Source organism: Temnothorax nylanderi, unplaced genomic scaffold, assembly GCF_030848795.1.
Source record: "Temnothorax nylanderi isolate EJ_2023f unplaced genomic scaffold, tnyl_v1.0 TNYL_tig0031_pilon, whole genome shotgun sequence".
Classification (NCBI taxonomy): Eukaryota; Metazoa; Arthropoda; class Insecta; order Hymenoptera; family Formicidae; genus Temnothorax; species Temnothorax nylanderi.
Genome location: NW_027249093.1, coordinates 954,916 through 975,839, shown reverse-complemented (window position 1 = coordinate 975,839; position 20,924 = coordinate 954,916). Strand labels below are relative to the sequence as shown.

The 20,924-nt window shown below is 41.7% G+C and overlaps 1 protein-coding gene across 2 annotated transcripts; it reads left to right on the top strand.

The window, feature by feature from the left end:
* Window positions 1-20: 20 nt before the first annotated feature.
* On the top strand, window positions 21-17,174 carry Tps1 (Trehalose-6-phosphate synthase 1). 2 transcript variants are annotated; one of them, XM_071702738.1, is made up of 11 exons: window positions 21-168; window positions 899-1,004; window positions 5,295-5,451; window positions 10,246-10,410; window positions 10,738-10,966; window positions 11,051-11,367; window positions 11,481-11,854; window positions 12,017-12,208; window positions 12,692-13,019; window positions 13,287-13,580; window positions 13,694-17,174. In XM_071702738.1, exons 1-11 carry the CDS (start codon window positions 27-29, stop codon window positions 13,940-13,942), a joined length of 2,553 nt encoding a protein of 850 aa, XP_071558839.1. In that variant the 5' UTR covers window positions 21-26; the 3' UTR covers window positions 13,943-17,174. The 2 variants fall into 2 exon arrangements, with proteins under 2 accessions (XP_071558839.1, XP_071558840.1); XM_071702739.1 differs by lacking the exon at window positions 21-168 and having other exon boundaries at window positions 408-1,004.
* Window positions 17,175-20,924: the final 3,750 nt, after the last annotated feature.

Genomic DNA, 20,924 nt, shown 5'->3' with positions numbered 1-20,924 from the left:
CAGCTATTCGCGGTCAGTGATCGATCATGCATCCAGGAGCGCGCTTCGTGCGATCGTCGCCGAGATCCGGAGTACCGGTTCCCCGAAATCGCGACTCGGAGCGGGCGTTCCCCGATATCTCGGCGATATCACGGAACGGGGCGCCGGGGGGGGGGGGGTGTCACCCCGGTGTGTTTACATGTCATCCGACGGTGATGGAAGCGGCATACACAACGCCACGGCATCTCGGTCGCGGAGAGCGTATAATTGTGTTTGATCGCGCAATGACGACGGCAACGGCGGCGACGGCGGTCGAGAGGGTCGCGCGCGCGGGTGGTGGTTGAAAGGTCGCGGCCTCCGTCATTGATATGGTTATAGGGAGCGCACTTTGGACCAAACGGTCGCGCCGACTTAAGAGGGATAAAGCGCGACGGCGTTAGTCGAGATCGGTTTAGTGTCGTCCCGGCCGCGCAACGCGACGCATCGGCGCAACCCGACCTTACCCGCTTTCGCGCTCGATTTTTTTTTTCTCTAAATTTTCCCCCCTTCGCTTTTCTCTCTCTCTTTCTCCTTCCGAGCCCGCGATCTGTATAAACCGGCGAGGGATAGAACGCCGATGAATCATGGACCCCAGTCAAGAGCGACAGTAAACCGCGCAACACGTATCGCGCACGAGAGCCGATTTCTATCAGAGGAAAAAAAGAGAGAGAGAGAGAGAGAAAGAATAAAAGAGCCGTATCTTTTCCGCCGCTGTATACGCGTTAAACGCACGTGACACACGACATTTCGCGTGGGCAAGGACGACCGTGTCGACAGACCACGGCCGCCAAACGCGATTTCGCCACGCGCTTCCCACCTTCACGTTCCCGCGTGAACCTGCCACGTTCCCATACCGACTACGCCATCATGTGGTCCACAGAACCGGGCAGCTTCACCTCCAACGGGAGCATGATCGTCGTGAGCAACAGGTTGCCGTTCGTGCTGAAGAGGAACGAGCTGAGCGGCCAGTTGGAGCGCAAAGCCAGGTGAGTGTCACACTCTCTTTCCTCTTTCTGCCGAAGGAACAAAACAGGAGGATACCGTGCGGATGACAGCGTCGCGTGCGACGAGGAGAGAGAGAAAGAGAGAGAATCTCAGCTGTCATTCCACATTTCACGTTTGTCGCGCCGAGTGCGACATGATTACATGCGTTATGCGGCGATCGCGTAATATGTTCTTTAAACAAATCTCATCTCGCTTTTTTGCATTTCGCTCGATATATAAATGACTGGAACTTTGCGGCGTCGCGCATGCTAATCGCACGGTACCTACCTGCTGTTATTATATTTTTATTTACATCAAAGCTCTGGAGGATGTGTCTCACACGTTTCCGTATGTGTCGCATTTTCTTTTATGTTAACCAAATAGACTGTTGTAGTTATTGCTCGAGCGATTTCTTATCCCTTAAATATGCAATTTTTCGTAGCATTCTAATTGCATTTTTTAAATAAATAAGGACTGCAAATTCTTTTTTACCAATTTTGACCCCTCCCAGAACTTCATACGAGAGAGGGTTAAGGGTTAAGATCGTAATGTCAGTTGCAATATTCAAAGCTTTCAACACTCACGTCACCTTGTATTCCGTTTTTCACATATTTACTTAACTGAAAAACTGTGGCTCGAGATAACGAATGCGACAAGTTACTTGCGATTATGTGTCGTCTTCAGAGTTACATCACTCGCCGCTGTCATTATCTCTATACATAGGATACTGCCAGACAGCGTTATAACAGACTATCGAGATACTACTGTAGCAAAACAATGATTGCACGTATCTTATTATATACACCGACTCGTTCTAGATTGTACTTAACCCGACGTTATTAAAGTAAAAATATGTACCAAGATGAAGTTTATTAAAAGAGTTTAAGCCGTAACGAATTTTTATAATATTTATATAGAAATCAAGTTCGAATCTTAAATTAAAAATTTGTAATCGATAAAATTTACCAATAAAAAACCCGTCTTGGTAACGTCGCGTTGAAATGTGAAAAATCGTAAGAATCCACGCGTTTCTGAGTGCAAGTTTCATTTTGGTGGTGGAAGGAGAGATATGTGTGGCGAACGTGCATATGTCACAAACAGAAGGAGCGATTATTTCAATAAAAGACGCGTCGTATCAGAAAATAAACATACGGCGTACATAGATACAGTCAGCAGCAGATCGGTGATGGGGGCGACAAAAATGCGAATAACAAAGTTCAACTTGAAACTTTCATACTTGGAGAACGCGATAGAATCTCTGTGCTCGACAAGACTTCTCGCTCGACAAATATGTTGACAAGACGATCTTATAGCACGTGGTAGACGCTATTTGCAGCGATCGAGAGCGATTGGAGATCGCCCCACGCGCGGGGCGATTAATTGAATTGAAGTAAATAAAATAAAAAGAATATATCGACTTGGCGGGGTGAGCGTGCGCGACATGGTCCTCTTGTAATCACATTCAAAATAACTTTTTTCGACGAGCGTAATCTAATCGCAAGTATACAAATGGTGGCACTCTTACAAAATGTCACGCAGAATTTTTGTACCGGATGGAGCTGGATTAGTGCGAATTCTTACGATCGTCTTCTACTCGTATCATCGACGTCACGAAATTGATACAAATGCAATCGACGTGCGTGAAAGAAGATTCTTTGAAACCGATCTCCATAAATCCGAGTGTACGCTCCACTTATTTAACCAATTGAGTCGTGCATTCTTTATCTTGAAGGGAAGTTTCTAATTCATTTGAAAATATATATATATATATATAAATTTTTTTTATTCCAGAGACATTTATATATTACACATCCAATTAATTAGCGATCCGCGTCCGTTGTTCATAATTCAAGTTTTTTTAATTCAGAAAACACGTTTTTATACGAGTCCTCGGCTATCTCGCGGATGACACGTCGGTCATTATTTCCGGTATATTCTTCAGGGCGAGCACATAATTACGCGATCGAGTCTTACGAAACCATAATGAAGTTTTCTTGGCACGGAAAAGTATATCGGGCTAACGAAGCGTGAATCACCTGTATCGTCGTACGTGTCGCCCGATTGGCGATTACCGCACATTTACCGCGCATTTACCGCAAATTTCTCAAAGTGGCCGATAAGCGGTCGCATACGCCACCTGCGATACATGAGTCATATCGTCGCACGTGTCTACCGCGTGTCTATGCCGGTCGCATCCGCGCGTGTTTCGTGCTCTTGCTCTTACATCCGCCCACGCGATCCCGTTGCAGCTCGCGATCGTACCTGACGGTACCTGCGATCAGCGACTCGCGCCGGATCGTGGAAAAATACTAACGCGAATGCAGTCGCTCCTGGTTATCGTTAGGTACTTGGCCGATAATTTTCAATGCCAAAGGTATCAATGCCGGATCTGTTTATCGCACACGCACGTTGAATCGTTCGTGTGTGACGGGTTATAATGTTTATATAAATTTATCTCCTTTTTTCGTTACATCACCCGATATTGTTGCGCCGAATCGGTAATGCTATACAATGTAGCGGGATTAATGCGAAGTCATCGAGGATTAATTCGAACGAAAGCGAATCACGATAACATATTTAAGACGGCGCTATCGCGACATGTTATGTCCGGCTTGATAATTCTCAAAATCTCCGTCTCATGATGTCTTTAAAATAGATCGTACGGGTTGCACACAGGTCGACGCTAATTTCAACGTCATAGAAGTGTCACATAAAAGGTCGTACAAACAGTAATTATAGCACTGTTAGATAAAAGATATTGATCGTAACGGGGAACAGCGCGACATAAATCGTAAACATTCGTTCGTTTCCATTTATGCCGAAGGATTTACGACTCGATGTCGATTATTTAATAATTATATTAACACAAGGAAACTCGACTCCTTTTTCTATCTGACGTTTAAAGATCGATCAGCAGGTGATCGCGTAAAATACAACATAGTCCACGGGGTGTCCCGGATTTCTGTAACGTCTCCCTTCATCTGCGTATTCTTTGATCAATTTGACGCCGAAAAGAAAAATAAATTGTACATAATATTAGTAAACAAAATCCGTCTGAAAGTAGGCACGCATTGACTAATTAGCGAATTGTATCGTAAAAGCAGCGCGATACCCAAATTAATTACGACCGGAGTGCGACTTCCGGAATGAATGTTACGATGTCGTCACGCGTTTACGCGCGATCGACGTACGTTAGGAAATCTCTCGGCTGATCACGGACAAAGCGAGCACAACCGACCGATGCATTACGTAAACAAGTTGGTCATTATACTCAATGTCGCGCTTGAACGTGCCCGCGCTAAATGTATAATTAATTAATTAATTACGACAAACGCGTTCTCCGGCGAAACGACTCTCGAGGTCGATCAATACGATGTATCGTAAACGCATTCGCTCTCTCACAATACTTTTACACGTAAGAAATGCGTTTCTTTAATTTATACATGATTAATTAAAAGCGTAATTAGGCCGTAAAAGTGACGAGAATACAGTAGGCGTAACATCGACCTTTAACGTCAATTCTCACCAGCAAGATTCTTTCTCGGCGCTCCGAGGTATTTGCGTTAAAAATAAAATTGTTTGAGACTGGATGCTGGATGTGTTAAACGAGCAACACCATCGACCATCGACTTCGTCAGAGTCGAGGCACGTTCCGATAGTGACCTTAGACGTTTTTCCTAGTTATTTACATTCTTTTTTATTATACCCATTCTTCCCATCCTATCTCGGTAACGAATAATGTTAGAATTTTCTATCTGTTGCTTTTATATTTTTTTCTATATTCTCTTATGTATACGGGATATTTTTGTCGCTCGACAAATTAAAATGGGAAGCAGAATTCCAATAAATGCGCTTGTCGTACATAACACGACTGTCAAATTGTTTGCCACTCTATTAACGTGAACGATCAAATTAAGTATCGGATATAATTAGAACTCTGTGTCATCTGAAAGCAGATAGGTATCCGTTAACGCTCTAACGTTTATTATTATAATGTTTTCCAAAACACTGTTACGTCTGATAGGAAAAGGAAAACATTTTTACCTAAATAAATAATGTTATATAGTAGGTAAAGCATTTAATTATTTTTTTAGAATTACATAACTTATTTAAATAAAATATCCTGTATACACTCTTCTCTCTGATCCTAATTCGCAAAATCTTACAAGAATTATTTTGACAGAAAATATTTCTTCAAATATGAGATTCTCGCTCATCTTGGTTCACGTGCGTGACGTTTATTTTCGCTCATCTGTACTTTTTCATTAACTCCTCTCTATCTCTTTTTACAGCGCCGGTGGTCTGGTAACCGCGGTAGCACCCGTTGTCATAAGCGGAAATGGAATCTGGGTCGGATGGCCAGGGATGCACATGGAAAACCCGAACGAGCCGATTCCCGAATCCGATCCCAACGATCGCACGCCCACGGCTGGTCTGCTGTCACGAAAGGTGAGCCTCCGTTAATTACGATAGCAATCGCAGCGCTGATATTTCGTTACGACTACAATTCGTGGCGTCTTACGTAATCGCGGTCTTGTATTTGTAACGTTAACGATCGTTCATACGCAGTAAAAAAAGAAAAACGGAATTACTCAACCCGCGGATCACTTTAGAAACCACTTTGATTCTTTTGTATGCAAATTTTCCAAAACAACAGCCGATTAAATCGCTAGGAAAATCATAAGTTACTATCGCGTACTTAATGATGTATCTTACTGCCGCAACGTGAGAGCCGCAAACGCCGGTTTCCCGTTTGTAAATATGCGATCGTTGCATCACATGAGCAAACAGTCGCGACTCACGTATTTAATCAAATTTTCTCGCATTCTCTTAAAGTTAAAGCGCCTCGCGACTTTTTGCCTTTTAAATTGTCATTCAAGATGGATAAAATAATCGCCAACAATTTACAAAATTGAAACTTGCAGTTGTTGAGATTTTTGTTCTCGATCGCCGTGTATAGTGGTATTGTCTTGGGTATTGTTTTTTTAAATGTTTAAACATTCCGGACTGCGACATCCACGTCTTTTGGATACTTTCACTGAAACGAAATCAAGAAGGATTACTTACCCGTAACTCAAATGAATCATAATGTGGGCCAAGCGGCACTTTATCATTATCACCGCTTCAATTACGTGGAGTGTACTAACCTTGGCATTGACAGCGTGCGTATTGACAACCTCCGGCGCGACAGGGATAAGAGTCACCATGTTCCCCACCTCGATCGACCTGTAATATTCCACGTCGTCGAATGTTTCAAATCGAAATGGTCACCTTTCGCGACAAGTAGCGCGTCGGCAATAATTTAACGCTTTCCTTTCTTTTATAACAACTAGGACCAGCGCTATTCGATCGATAATGCCATGCTTTATTTTGCTAATTGTCAGAATAGTTTATTTACGAAGTAACGAGTTTGCGAGGAGTTTGCGAGTGGCAGCATCGTTACGAAAATCGCCTTCCACGGTCGAGGAAGAAAATTGATGAAGCAGATCGATCGGAGATGCCCTTTGCCGTTCCCCTCGGCGCCAGAAAGTTCGGCGATAGTTCAAAACAGCTTATTTGTAGACTGTTTTCACGGCGATATCGCGTATTTTCCGGCAAGAGCAACGCGACTGTACTCTCTGATAAGCGATCATTTTATTCTCTTTCGGTACGTAAAGCATAAAAGCTCTTGTAGCGATTAATGCGCGCATTTCATATTCATAATCGTTATAAACCACTTTGCCGTTGGCGCAGATTGAAGCAACACACGATGAAACGATGACGTTTTAACAGCTCTTATTGGAAAACTGTCGGAGAGACGTTCGGTGGCCTTTTTTCCTTGACGTAGGAAGAAACGAATGTTGAAGCTCCGTCGTTTAGACACCGCCAACGCATTCGGAAAAACGGTGTCGATAACGTAATAGTATTATTGTACATACGTTCCGTGTTTATCTGAACTGGACTAACTGATCTTCGACCTACGATTTAATTCTTCATCTGCGAGATCAAACTTGGATAAGGTACATTTTCTCTCGCGTATTACGTAACAACTAGCACAATGCCAAGCGCGTCCGTTATTATTGTTACTTTTTAAATTTTAATTATTATTATTATTATTATCGGTCGCCTAACGCGATTTCGCGCGTGAATGAGTTCGAAATGAACTGACAGTGTCACGGATATTCGTGTCACGAGGTCGATCGGTGGGTTATCGGCTGCATGACGGCGTTGCAAGCCTATCGGTAAAATGACGACTTCTGGCTAGCTGACCGGCTACGCTGGTGATTAGCGGATTAGCGGATACCATGTATACACCCACGCGCGGACGTCGCGGCGGATCACGTGAATCGCCGCAAGAGCGCCTTTCAAGATCGCCGATAATGATGTCCAGGCGATAGCCTACGACACCGTTAAACAAAACAGCGGTGATTAAGTCCGACGCGGACGCAGGCTGCGTGGCGACCGGCACGACGATTATCGTTACATGGAAATTTTCAACGGCTTACTCAGGCATTGGATTACTAAAAGGAAAAAAAGAAAGGACTGACCCCGGAATGTGTTAATTTCTTGCACAAATCACCCTCCCGATACCGCTCGAGCAATTCAAAATATTCGAAAAATTAAAATTAAAGAGAAATTATTATTTCTAATCAAAATGACAATGATAAAGATAAACAAAAGCTTATACGTCTTGATAAAAATATAAGGGAAAGGACTTAAAAAATTATTTAAAAAGATTATTCCTTTTCTAGAGTAATGCCTTTTTTAGAGAGATACCCTATTCGGAAAGACACCTTATTTATACCGGAATCAAGAGACACGGTAGTGTCTCGCGCCAAGTACACGCGAAGCGAGACCGTACCGTGACTCTTTTACGCGACGCGACGAGTTGCGAGTACTCGAGATGTTGAGTTATTTACATCGGCCGGTGCATGCGTACCTTTTTTGTTCGCTTTTTGAAAATGTAAAGCAATATTTGCCGATTTTCATCGATACCGCCAGGCCTTTCAACACTAACAAATTATTTTTTATTTTTACTGTGACATGAAAGTCTTTCCTCTTGTTTCTTTCTGAAACTTACTTTTCCGCCTTACATCGATTTCATCATCGGCGTTTCGGTGGCTGCACATACATCGTTCTTTGCTCAGCCGCTCTATTTTGCCGTCTATCGCTGGCCGTGACGTTTCAATAATATGTTTGCATAACACGACGAGCATGTAGGAAACAAAGACGGCAAGAATGAAAAACAATGCTGCAAGGGGGGAAAACCGACTATCATGTCGTGTCACGTGGAGTACGCTTGCGAGACACGCGATAACGAGCAATTAAAGGGTTTCTTTATAATCATTATTTCCTAAATGGACCGTCGGGCGAAGCGGAGATGCGAGATACACGTTTTCATAAAATCTGCCTATGCGTCTAAACAACAAAGATAACTTTGTACTGACAGAGATTCGAGATCATCGTGCCGAAATAATCACGCCGCACAACTGATATATGCGTTGGTATGCCAATCGGTATACCAGTCGAAACTGGTATACTTTTTATTTGCTGTCTAGTTTCAAAATATTTTTCCTTGCAAATAATACGATCGAAATATTTCTGAAATTTTCCGCGCAATTATCGGATAATAATATCGCTATCGCTACTCGTTATCGCGATCTGTCTCTCGGCTGCGAATTTCTCCAATCGGAAGGGACCAATTGACACGTGTGCGTGCAACAAATTCGATTGGAGGGACTTCTTGCTGACCGCGTGAAATGCGCTATTACGGCCCCATAATTGCATTTGTAATTTGTAATGCTTTACGCCGACGTTCGTAATTCGGAGCGACAGCGCGCTTTTAACACAGTTCTGACCCCGCGATCCCTCAAATTAAAATCGATCGAGGTCATCGCTTGTTTCCACCCGATTTCGCTCGACGATTAAAGAAATCGTCGGTGAATTGATACGTTTTATCGTTCCACGGTTAAGCAACTCCGACGCGTACGAGACTCTCCTCTCTCTCTTTCTCGCTCGAGATAAAACAATGACGATCTCCCAATCCGGCCGGACTCATGTACATACATACGCGACGGGGGAAAGAAGCCCCCGCCGTCGCTTTTCCTGACCTCTCTTAATTAATGTGCCCGTAAAACGGCGATATCCGCATCGAAGAGAAACAACAAACCGACAGTCGCGGTTGGTTGTGTCTATCGCAGAAGTATCAAGCCCCGCGTTATCGCCTGTCAGCGATTGCTCACTTGCGTCAGGCAAGCCGCGCGCCTCTTTGGCGCGCGGCCTGTTTTCACAGTCGCAATTGGAAATAAAGGAGGCAGTGTCGTGGATAAAATAACAATGAGTGGCATGAGATACTGAGAGGAGGTACCGGTAATCAGATTTTACACACTTTCACACAATCCGATACTTATCGCCCCTGTCCCATTTCTTATTATCAATTTTTCGCGATGCCGCTTCCGTTGAATGATTCTCGACTCGCGATACATATCTTACACATATTATACAGTTAGAAGCTTCTAAAAAAAAATTTTTTTTTGTTTGCTATACAGATATGACTCCCTTTAAATCTTTTATGCAAACTTTTGTTAGAACAATGCAACTAATCCTTATGTCACTTTATAGTGTCTATTAAAAAATGATAACTGATAACACACACGATTCAACTCGAAGTACTATACAAGATAACTCTTAATTGTATGTCAGTATATCAATACATATGTGTCCCTGGATAAGTCCACAGTCCAAAATAAAAATAATGATATATAAACTTAAATCGTTTAGTCTTTATTTTTCGAATTATAAATGAGGGGAAACGCTTGAAATGCCCGCCGTAATCATAATTCTGTATATATGACGTTATTGGACATTGTCATTTTAAATGAAATATATAATTATATATTTAACAGTAATTATAATTAATAATAATTAATATGTAATAATATTAATAATTATTATTAATTATTAATAATAACAACTTCATATATTTATGTGCCTGCATATGCATACATGGCTGTAGGAGATTACTCATTTCACATGTGGCACATCTAAAAATACAATTACACTCACTGGCAGGTTTGCCAAGGTGCTCCGTTATATTCTGATGCTATCTAATACGCTAATTGCATTGCAATATGCTTCCAACTCGAATTAATCCTCTTGAAATAGTGACAGAAATGCGCATTAAGAGTACGAATGATCGTAAAGAACCGCGACGAAGAATTTCCCTCAGTCTCTCAATCTTAATTTTCCTTTCTTTATTTTCAGGTTGTCGCGGTGCACATTGAACCCGGCGTCTTTGACTCGTATTACAACGGATGCTGCAATGGAACGTTTTGGCCCCTCTTCCATTCTATGCCGGATCGGGCGACCTTCATCGCGGATCATTGGCGCGCGTATTCCATTGTCAATGAAGAGTTCGCCGCGAAGACAGTACGATTTTATGCTTGTGATGATTATCGATCGCGTTTTTATTTGAGAATATCTTTTATTCCAACTGGATCTCATTAATTCCCGTCTTCAACGTCATCTCGTAATTCACCTTTAATTCAATATTCCCGTATTCGTCCTTAATTCAATATTTCCGTTTCAGTAAAATGCAAACGTAATAATGTTATAATAATATTTACTGTCCTCATAATGCAAAAAAATTGCAATAACTAAGAGCTAAATGTTATAAAAACACATTCAGTATTCCTGACGTAGTAATTAAGCGATTTCTCAGTTCTCCCGAATATCAGATGAATTTGTCTGACGTAGGTCGGCGCCTTGGAACAAATCCACAACGAACAGGAGAAACAGCAGAACGGCACGCCGTTGGTATGGATTCACGATTACCATCTTATGTTAGCCGCCAATTGGATCAGACAGGCGGCTGAAGAGAAGAATCTCAGACTTAAATTAGGTTTCTTCCTTCACATACCCTTCCCGCCGTGGGACATCTTCAGGTTGTTCCCATGGGCCGACGAGATCCTGCAGGGTATGCTGGGTGAGTGGTTCTTCCTGATATCGCGCGAATTGTTTCTCTTCTTGGACCAATTTCTAACGTGACTCTCTTTGTGGCAACGTTTAGGGTGCGACATGGTGGGTTTCCACATTCAGGATTATTGCCTGAACTTCGTCGATTGCTGCCAGAGGTGTCTCGGCTGCAGAGTGGACCGTAAGAACTTGCTGGTCGAACACGGCGGTAGAACAGTGCGGGTAAGGCCGCTGCCGATCGGTATACCATTCGATAGGTTCGTCTCGTTGGCGGAGACCGCACCGAAAGTCATGCAGTCGAGTCAGAAGATCGTCCTCGGCGTCGATCGGCTCGATTACACGAAGGGCCTCGTTCACAGACTGAAAGCCTTCGAGATGCTGTTGGAGAAACATCCCGAGCATCGCGAACAGGTCATTATCTAATGCACTTATTTGCGAGTTCTTTCCTCGCAAAGTGATTTGCCGATGGTATCAGAGCTGTCGAAACGGTCATATTCAAATCCCGTTTACGTGGCGTATGTTAGGTGACGATGCTTCAAATCGCAGTACCCTCACGCACTGACGTTCGCGAGTATCAGGAGCTGAAGCTCGAAATGGAACAACTGATCGGCTCCATAAACGGTCGCTTTACAACGCCCAACTGGTCGCCCATACGTTACATTTACGGCTGTGTGAGCCAGGACGAGCTCGCGGCGTTCTACAGGGATGCCGCCGTCGCTCTCGTCACACCGCTCCGGGACGGCATGAATTTGGTCGCCAAGGAATTCGTTGCCTGTCAGATCAACACACCGCCGGGAGTGCTGATAGTATCGCCATTTGCTGGGGCTGGCGAAATGATGCACGAAGCCTTGATTTGTAATCCTTATGAGATCGACGAGGCCGCGGAGGTGATTCACAGGTACACTGTCCGTTTTTGTCATAACGGAACTAGTCTGAATAGAATAAATTATGTACTATTTGTCGATTCGAGGTTTTATTTTTCCTTGTAATCTAGTTTTAATTAAGATGCGCTTTGTGATACCCGTGAACGAAGTGAAATGATTTAAATCTGCTTTGACAGGGCGCTCACCATGCCCGAGGACGAACGCACGTTGAGAATGAACCACTTACGTCGGCGCGAAAGGATATACGACGTTAATTACTGGATGAAGTCCTTCCTTCAGGTAATGGGATCCCTCGAGGAGACCGATTCCGTGGGCGCTACCGTGATGCAGCCCGTGACCATGGATGATTTCGACGATTACTTGAGCAAGTAGGTATCATATCTGTTAAGAGATGTGCATGACTGGGCCCGACCAGCGCATGCGCATGAACGGGAGATATCCATAGACCATAAGATGTGTGATAATACACAAATATTTACATAAGTAACGAATATCGCGCAATTATTATTATTAAAATAATATTAAGTGAACCAGCTACGCTTCTGATACTCTTAAGCTGAGCATGAGTTTGGGTACGTCGCAGCGTGATTATATAATTGATTGGCTATGCTTATGACGTTGTCGCCGATGGCGGTAACGACGGTGATTGACGATGCATTCTCTTGCTATGTGAGATGTATTGATCCTAAATACCCTGTCCAAACATCCCCACGATCTGTAAATCGGGATACACGAGATTGAGAAATCAAGAACACGCTTTTACGAGATGACGGCGGGCCCACGCGAGCGAATGTTACCTGACTCATGACGAAAGCCGGATAACGATCCAGTGACAACCACATGTCCCCTAGGTACATCGGTAATAATCATAAATTGGCGCTTCTATTGGATTACGACGGTACGCTGGCACCCATCGCCACGCATCCCGACCTGGCGATTCTACCGCTCGAGACGAAGAATGTCCTACAAAGGTTGTCGAACATGTCGGACGTTTACATCGCGATTATATCGGGCAGAAACGTGAACAACGTGAAATCGATGGTCGGGATAGAGGGTATCACGTACGCCGGGAATCACGGACTGGAGATCCTGCACCCGGACGGCAGTAAGTTCGTCCATCCCATGCCTGCCGAACTGGAGGAACAGGTTGCCAGTCTGATGCAAACTCTTCAGGAACAGGTACGCGAGATCCCCATCGATTTTTGTAATATAAATACAGATATAAATATACATAATATCGCTTTGAACGCTTCTCGTTTGATGGAAGATGATAGATGGTCCATAATGACTATGAAATCGTTAACGGCGCTATCCATTTAATAAATATTAAATGGATTAAATATTTATCACGCGAAATCATTAAGAGATTCAGATCGCACGTTTTCTATATTTATCCTGACAAAATCTACAATGTATTTACGTGTCCTGTCTGCCGTGCTGATAAAGCTTTGCAGGGACGGCGCCTGGGTCGAAAATAAAGGTGCGCTTCTCACGTTCCACTATCGTGAAACTCCGATGGAGGGTCGCCCCAAGATGGTCGATCTAGCTAAAAAACTTATCGAGAACGCGGGATTCAAGGCCTGTGCCGCTCATTGCGCCATCGAGGCGAGACCGCCGGTCGAATGGAACAAAGGCCGTGCTTCTATCTACATCCTGCGCACGGCATTCGGCCTGGATTGGAGCGAGCGTATCAGGATTATATACGCTGGCGACGATGTCACGGACGAAGACGCGATGAAGGTACGAAGTTGATCGATTCTGCCGCTCCTGTTCGAGCGAGGATATCTTTTAGCCCATCAGAAACGACATTAGCGTATCGGTCATCATAAGAATTTGAATCTATTTCTGTCTAGGCATTGAAAGGTATGGCCGCTACTTTCCGCGTCGCGTCATCGCACATCATTCGCACGTCCGCGGAGAGACGTTTGCCCAGCACGGATTCGGTTCTGACGATGTTGAAGTGGGTCGAGAGGCATCTCAGCAGGCGCAAGCCCCGCAACAGCATCGACATCCCGGGAATCCCGTCGCGGTTTCGACGGGGCAGCGGCGGTGTCACGATGGAAATGTCTTACACACCGCCAAAAACACCCCTCGAATCGTAGGTGATGCTCAAATGTTCCCTCGTTAGCACATCAGGTATATACCCGGCGCGATATATATCTATCATAGGGTTATAATGTACTCGTAAAGTCAACCAACACAGACGGAGGAGCAAGAGGTAACGAAGGGATCGCTGTGAGCAGGTAAAAGAGTCGAAGATAAGTTAACGAGACCCATGCCTAAACTCCAGTATAGCCGAGTATAGCCGCTGAGGAGACTGTCGCGATCGGAAAGTCCAAAGAAACAAGACGGTTCTTCCTAACTGAGACGTGTGATAACGATATTGTATCACCAATGGAGTCACTAACACGGAGACTTAACTAACGATAAGAGGTACGAGGAATCAAATCGTTACGTTGATTCTCCAGCTTTTAATGTCAATTGATGTATTTAGACCTTAATCCGAAAAAGATATCGAGCTCGTACGTAGTACATCGTGATATCGCGATAAATGTTTTCCGCGCGACTAAAACTTCTACTTTGACTCTATAACAGAAAGATGTATATATTATATATCTATATTTTCGATGTAAAATGTATTCTTACCGAATTTATAATTGTATCATGTGAAATATGATATACGTATTCTCCATGTTTCTCCATGGAGATATAGCATTTAAACACTTGGGTTTTAGATCCGCGTCGCTCAATGAAAAGATAAACACTCGGCAATCAACATTCGAATTCTGCATATTACATTTATTAGTTGTGTTTTACCTCGTTAACGATTTCTATCGATAGTATAGATATAACGAAATGAAAGAACTTGTCTTAGGATAATATTTACGAAGTATGTTTTGTTTTTGAAAGTGTCTAATTAATTTATTTGTCTTTCTTCTCTCTCTCTCTCTCTCCTCTTTCTCCTCCTCATTTTTTTTAATGACCAACTGCACTACGAATATTAAAAATATGAATCGTTAGCTTTCGGACAAACGTGACACTAAGAACATTAGATTATATTGTTGTTTTGTGAAAAAGACACATGGATAATTTCGTATCATCCTTTGATATTAAAACTCTCCCTAACGGAGCAATCGGAATCATTGTTTATGTCTAAGAATAGAAATTTAGTTCGCCGTATTGGACTGTCTCTTTATATAATCCAGCAATCGAGTTATCAAGAAATGGAGTGCCAATTTGTATTTCGTATCACGCAATTTACGGCAAAAATGATATCAACGTAATAGTAAAGAACCCTAACACACTTTCAAGAAATGATAATTCTGCGCTCTGTACGTAAATCCATAGCGAACGCGTAAAACTGTGGAAACGAATGAACGAGAAAAGAGCAAAATCTAAGTAGAGGTTCAAGATAGATTTTACACTTTTTTTTTAAATAGGATAAGAATATGCGATGTGTGTAAAAAAAAAGAGAGACGAAATAGGGTTACCGGTAGTTATACTGGTATAGTTGCTTTGGTTGTGCGTATAATGATTAATGGTAGTAAGTAAGAAATGGCTAAATTAAGATCTATGCCTCCTACGTATCTAAAAGACATGTGTCGTTGCGCATTTCTCCGCGCCGCCAGATAATACTGACTATAAACTGGTACAAGCTGGCAACGCGTATCCGTCTCTTGTCGCGCGAGCTTATTTCGAACTGAGAAACTTTCCGAAAGTAACTCATTGAGTAAAGTAGCGTCATTAGTTGCACAAAACGCAATTTGTCACGATAGAGAGGCGTCTTTGAAAACGTGACGAAATTTAGCGATTTTAACGGATTACAATAAGCAAATATAGAGATAGATTCGTCCTGGGGTGAAAGGTGAAACTGTATGAAATTGTACGAATAATATAATTTATTAAAAATATAAAAATTACCTCGAACATTTTAGAAGGGGCTATTTTAGATTTTAATGCCATTTTATTCTTGCAGTTTTGTTCTAAAAACGGACTTTTTTAAAATTCGTCTTCTTAAAGTGTAACGTCACGTTTTATTTCGCAATTACTTTCCCTTACATAGCTACCCCTTATTTACTTCTTTAATCCGCTTAGCGGCCGGCGCGTTCTTTTCATCTGCCACCAGCGACGCGACTCGGAAGCGAACGTTTACAAGCTAAATTAAAATACGTTTTATTCATCAATAAGTGATGTAATTATTGACGCTAACTGCACATAGAGCAAAAGAGCTTAGCGGTCGGAAGATCAAACGTTGTGTAACACCTAATGAGAGCGATTAGCAATTAAGTATATAATATATATCATATACATATATGTATAATAAATATCAATTATCGGTATCTCGGAGGCTTCGCGTATTGCGCGAGCGCAGGCCAGATTCTATAATCTCGTACTTTCGCCGCTGTATATTTATTAGTCAATTATAATAATCGCCGGATAATGAGCGATAGAGGCTGACGATTAGGTGGACGAGGGAGAAGAGAACGAAGCGAGAAACGTAACGGCAATCAATAAGGAAAATATAAGCACAAAGCGAAATGTAAATTACTGTTACGACGTCGAGTCTACATCTATCGGAAATACCATACCGCATAACGTCATTTCCGTTGAAAGTATACGTAGGAGAGAGAAAAAAAGAGTATGTCCCTGGTAAAAAAATTTCTTATATTTTCTTAGAAATTTTGTAAAAATTGAGACTTATGAAAATACTTTCAGAAATAATTGGATGAGAATTTTCCGAATATTTTAATATCCGTATGTATGAAATTTTCTGATAAATTGTACATATTTCCTCATATTTATTCAAATTTGTAGATATGTTAGCGGAAAAAATCTGAAATATTTTATTATTATTTTGTCTACATTTTTCTAAAAAAAAAAAGAAACATTCCAATTTCTATTTAAAAAATCTAAAAAATTCTGAGAATTCTTGAAAAAAATCTGAAAATTTTTATAGAAATTCTGATATGAAAAATAATATGAAATAATATGAAAAATTCTGACATTTTTTCACCAGGAGTATGTATATATAACAAGATATGTATAAATATACGCGTACACGCGTACAGAGTCCTAACACGTGCCCTTAAAGCAAAATTCTACTGCTCCCCGACTTGTTTAAAAAAAGAAAAGAAAAAAAGATAGAGAACAAGATATTCTACGTTTTGTACGAGTACTTAGTTTTTACCTCGTTACCACTGTAGGTGTGTATGAAACGAGAATAAATCGCGCGAGATAGTGCGCGGGTGAACGATTAAAGCTGTTTTGCTCCCGTCATTGTCGAGCCGACTATACGAAATACACAGCGCAGAAATAAACGATGTTTATAAATCACTCCCGCGCCTTCTTCTTTATCTTTTTCCACGCCACGCTACCTAGAGTACCCAGATCCGCTTTCGACAATCTGGATTGGAGTCGTCGGAGTTCAGAATACAATTTTTACTATGTAATTTTACATGTCGCATGACACGAAAATTGCCTGAAGAATCGAAATATATATAAGATACATATTAGAGCGCTCACATATATCAAAATATGGCATTTAAAATTATAAATAGAGAGTCCAAGACAGAGAGAATTTTATTTCTAATTGTGACACGAGAAACATATGTTATACGAATACACGCGTATATAAAATTAATATATATTATCAAATACACTACCTACAAAATTATATTATAGTGTTACTTCAAATCCGATGCGAATTATAGATTATTTAAAGTGGGCTCTTTCAACATTCCAAAAGCGAACACACTAGGTAAATTTAAGCGTTGAAAATATAAATAAATCAAATCATTATTTCAGTTCTAAATGAAGCAAATTTAAAGCTATAAAGGTTGTAATAAAAAAAATAAAAGTGCGACTATTTGAATTAAGAAAAGTAAGGTCCAATTTTCTGGATACTCGCTTTAAATTTTTCCGAAACTGAATTTCGTCTATTCACATTTTCGCTTTAATTCATAACGATAATAATCAAAACGCATTTTCGAATCTATCGTCTAGGGCTGGGTAAACGTGGATAAATACTATTTTATAGATTAAGCCTTTCTCGAGCGTCGACTGTTTTTCGGGAGAAGCTTAACCGATTGTCGATTAACGAGCTCGTAACGAGCTACGAATTGAAAAAATTTTTTTCTCCCTCGCAGGAGGTAAAAACAGCCGGAGGTATTATTCGCGATCGTGTGTTTGCGTGCGATTTGATCGGGAGAAAAACGCCCCGTTTCCCTCCCTCTCCTTCCAGGAATTTCATTTCTCTGCTCCGGCAATAAATAACGATAGAACCGCCGGGGCCCGCGATATCGCCGTTTGTGTATCGCCGTTATTTTTCACGGCGTAACCTCTGATGTTGAGACATATCTCAAGCCAGCGATTAAAAGTGTTTTTTTTATAAACCGATGTCACCGATGCGTGCCCGAGAGCGAAGCGGAGCGGGATGGAGTGGAGCGATGCGGCAGTGACGCAACGAACCGTTACGAGCGCGATCGCGGATAATAATAATCGTCGCGGGTAGACGGTCGCGGGGGGGGGGGACATGTGGATTTTTGTTATGTATTTTTTTTATTTATTGTTTCCTAATCGATCCAAGCGCAGCTCTGGAACGAAGTGTTAATATCCATTTATATATATATATATACTTTCCATTCTCTATCGAATAATATTGAGATACGTATTGTTTTTAGTAAAACGTTATACGAATAAAGCGTAACGTGAATGTCGTCTGTTTTAATAAAAGGTTCGAATAATCGTTTTAAAGTGATTAAAGGTCAGCTTTAATAATCTATAAATAATATAGATTCTACGATAGAATTTTATTTGTAGTTTTATATGTCATGTATTTTGGTGAATATTTTAATGTACGTTTTGTGTGTGTGTGTGTATGTGTGAATACAATATAAAAAATATATACAAAATGTATACATTTTGATTCTTTTTATATGTATTTTTATATTACATAGAAAATAGCATAAAAGCATATAATTCTATTTTGAATTCTCTGCGATGAGAAAATTGTAGAATTGTGGAACATCATAATTTTATATTGCATTATAATTCTATTTTGACATACGTGCGCATTTTATATATTTTATACAAGAGATGTTTCCAAAGTTCTGGGAATTCTGTCGCGATAAAAGATATCCTTAAAAAAGCTTAAGAAAAATGGTTTTGCGCTAGGATAAGTATGTTTAGTTAAATAAAAACTACGTTGAAAGATTATACTGCAATGTTAATAAAAATGAATGAATGAGTAAAAGGTTTAGAGCACGCTTCCCAAAACTTTAGAAACATCCCTCGTCGTTATGTATTCTGATTCTCTTAAATATTTTTTATACAATACATAAACTTAGAATTATGATCTGAATTTTTATACGAATCATAAATATTGTTTGAAATGTGCTTTATACTGTGTATTTTGATACATATCAAAATTTTGCATTTTAATATACAATTTTACATAGTTGCGTACCCTGATTCTTTTTAAATATATTTTTCGTATTACACGACACGAAAGTACAAATAGAATTCTATTCTGTATTATGGATCGTTTAAAGTGGTCTCGAGACGAACGTGATCCTCTTTTTTCGCGTGTCACGCGGCTATGCGAATTAAGACGTGCGCGAAGGTACAGCTTCAGCGAAGGGTTCCGTTGCGCGCGTAATCGTGGAAGAAGGGTCCTCGATTTCCAGCCCTTTGAGACCGAAACGCCCCCCCCCCCCGCCCTTTCGACGACCGTGTGTCGATCTCGAGTTTGGAAACATCCAAATATTTTCATTAGACGGGCCCGTTTTGCGGAGGGTGGACCGCGCCATTTTCGCGGAGGTTTCTTTTCACGAGAAATCGATGAGGGCCACCTTTCACGCCGAGGATCCTCCCCTACGCGAGCGGGATCCTCGGCTAAAGGATCCCGGGCGATTCCCGCAGTCGCTGCATAAAGAGGCGGATTACACGGTGTCCATTTCAAGACGTACAAGGAACTGGTGTTTGCGGTAAGTCTTCCTCTCTTTCTCTTTCCCTCCCTCTCTCTCTCTCTCTTTCTCTCTCTCTCTCTCTCTCTTTTTCTCTCTCTTGCTCTCCCTCATCCGCTCTCTCTCCCTCTTTCGTTGCAGCCTCCGGGTCCTGCGGGCGTATACCGAGCCGGTAGGGGCATTATCTTCGCTGTTTTGCCGATTCAATTGTGTGTGCGGTGAAAGGCGGCGTTTAACAAGAGTTTAATAAAAGGCAAACAGCGCGGGATCGTCGGTCGTCCTCTCTCGCGGGCCATCCTCGTTTCTTCCGCTCCCGCGCGCGCAAGAACCGCTCTGCCTCCTCTCTCTTTCTCTCTCTTTCTCTTTCTGTGTTTTCTCTCCCTCCCCTCGTCCATCGTTCTTCCTCGAAGGGATTACCCGGGGAAAACCTGGGCCTGTCGGTCTGAAGAAAAGAGGGAACACACGCGAAAGGAAAGAGATTCGAGAAAGGATCGCAGCTGCCACGCACCGATTGGCCCGACCGAAAAAAAAGTAGCGATTCCTCTCGCTCGCCCATCGTATTTCTGTTTTCGCTGATCCGCGCGGGCGGATAGAGACGAGGAATAGAGCGGTACGTATTTTTTTTCTCGTGGATAGAGGAAGCCACACGGAGAGCGAGCGGATGGACAAACGTTTCCGTCAATCGCGACAGAGAGACGTTTTGGAGAACGATCGTCGATCGGGGAGCTTACCTCTAAAGCGTCTTAAATTCGTATCTGTAGAAATATGAATAAATTCTCGAATGGCGACTCCTACGAGCTTATTTTTCGCCCCTATAGCTTCGTAAGATATAAAAAGCGTCCCGAGTTTTCAAAAACATGAATTTGTAAAAGTGACTCGGGGAAAAACTCCCGATTTTTCTTCTTATGAATTTTTGAGATTCTACATCACGTGCTTTTATCTCTTTTATAACGTTTCCTCTTTTATTAAAGTGATATTATTTTTTTCAACAAAGAAAATATATCCCATTATATTGTAAACATATGATATAAATAATTTTTAGAAGCATCAAATAGCAAATTCAATGAAATCTCAAGCAAAAACGAGAATTTTGAGGAACGTAAAGCTTTGATACAAAGAA

What these genes read in the sequence shown, in the direction of transcription:
- Tps1 (XM_071702738.1), top strand. Translation starts at nt 27, where the DNA reads ATGCATCCAGGAGCGCGCTTCGTGCGATCGTCGCCGAGATCCGGAGTA. An exon ending in TGCAAACTCTTCAGGAACAG is followed by an intron (nt 13,020 to 13,286) that starts GTACGCGAGATC and finishes GTGCTGATAAAG; the next exon opens with CTTTGCAGGGACGGCGCCTG. An exon ending in CGGACGAAGACGCGATGAAG is followed by an intron (nt 13,581 to 13,693) that starts GTACGAAGTTGA and finishes ATTTCTGTCTAG; the next exon opens with GCATTGAAAGGTATGGCCGC.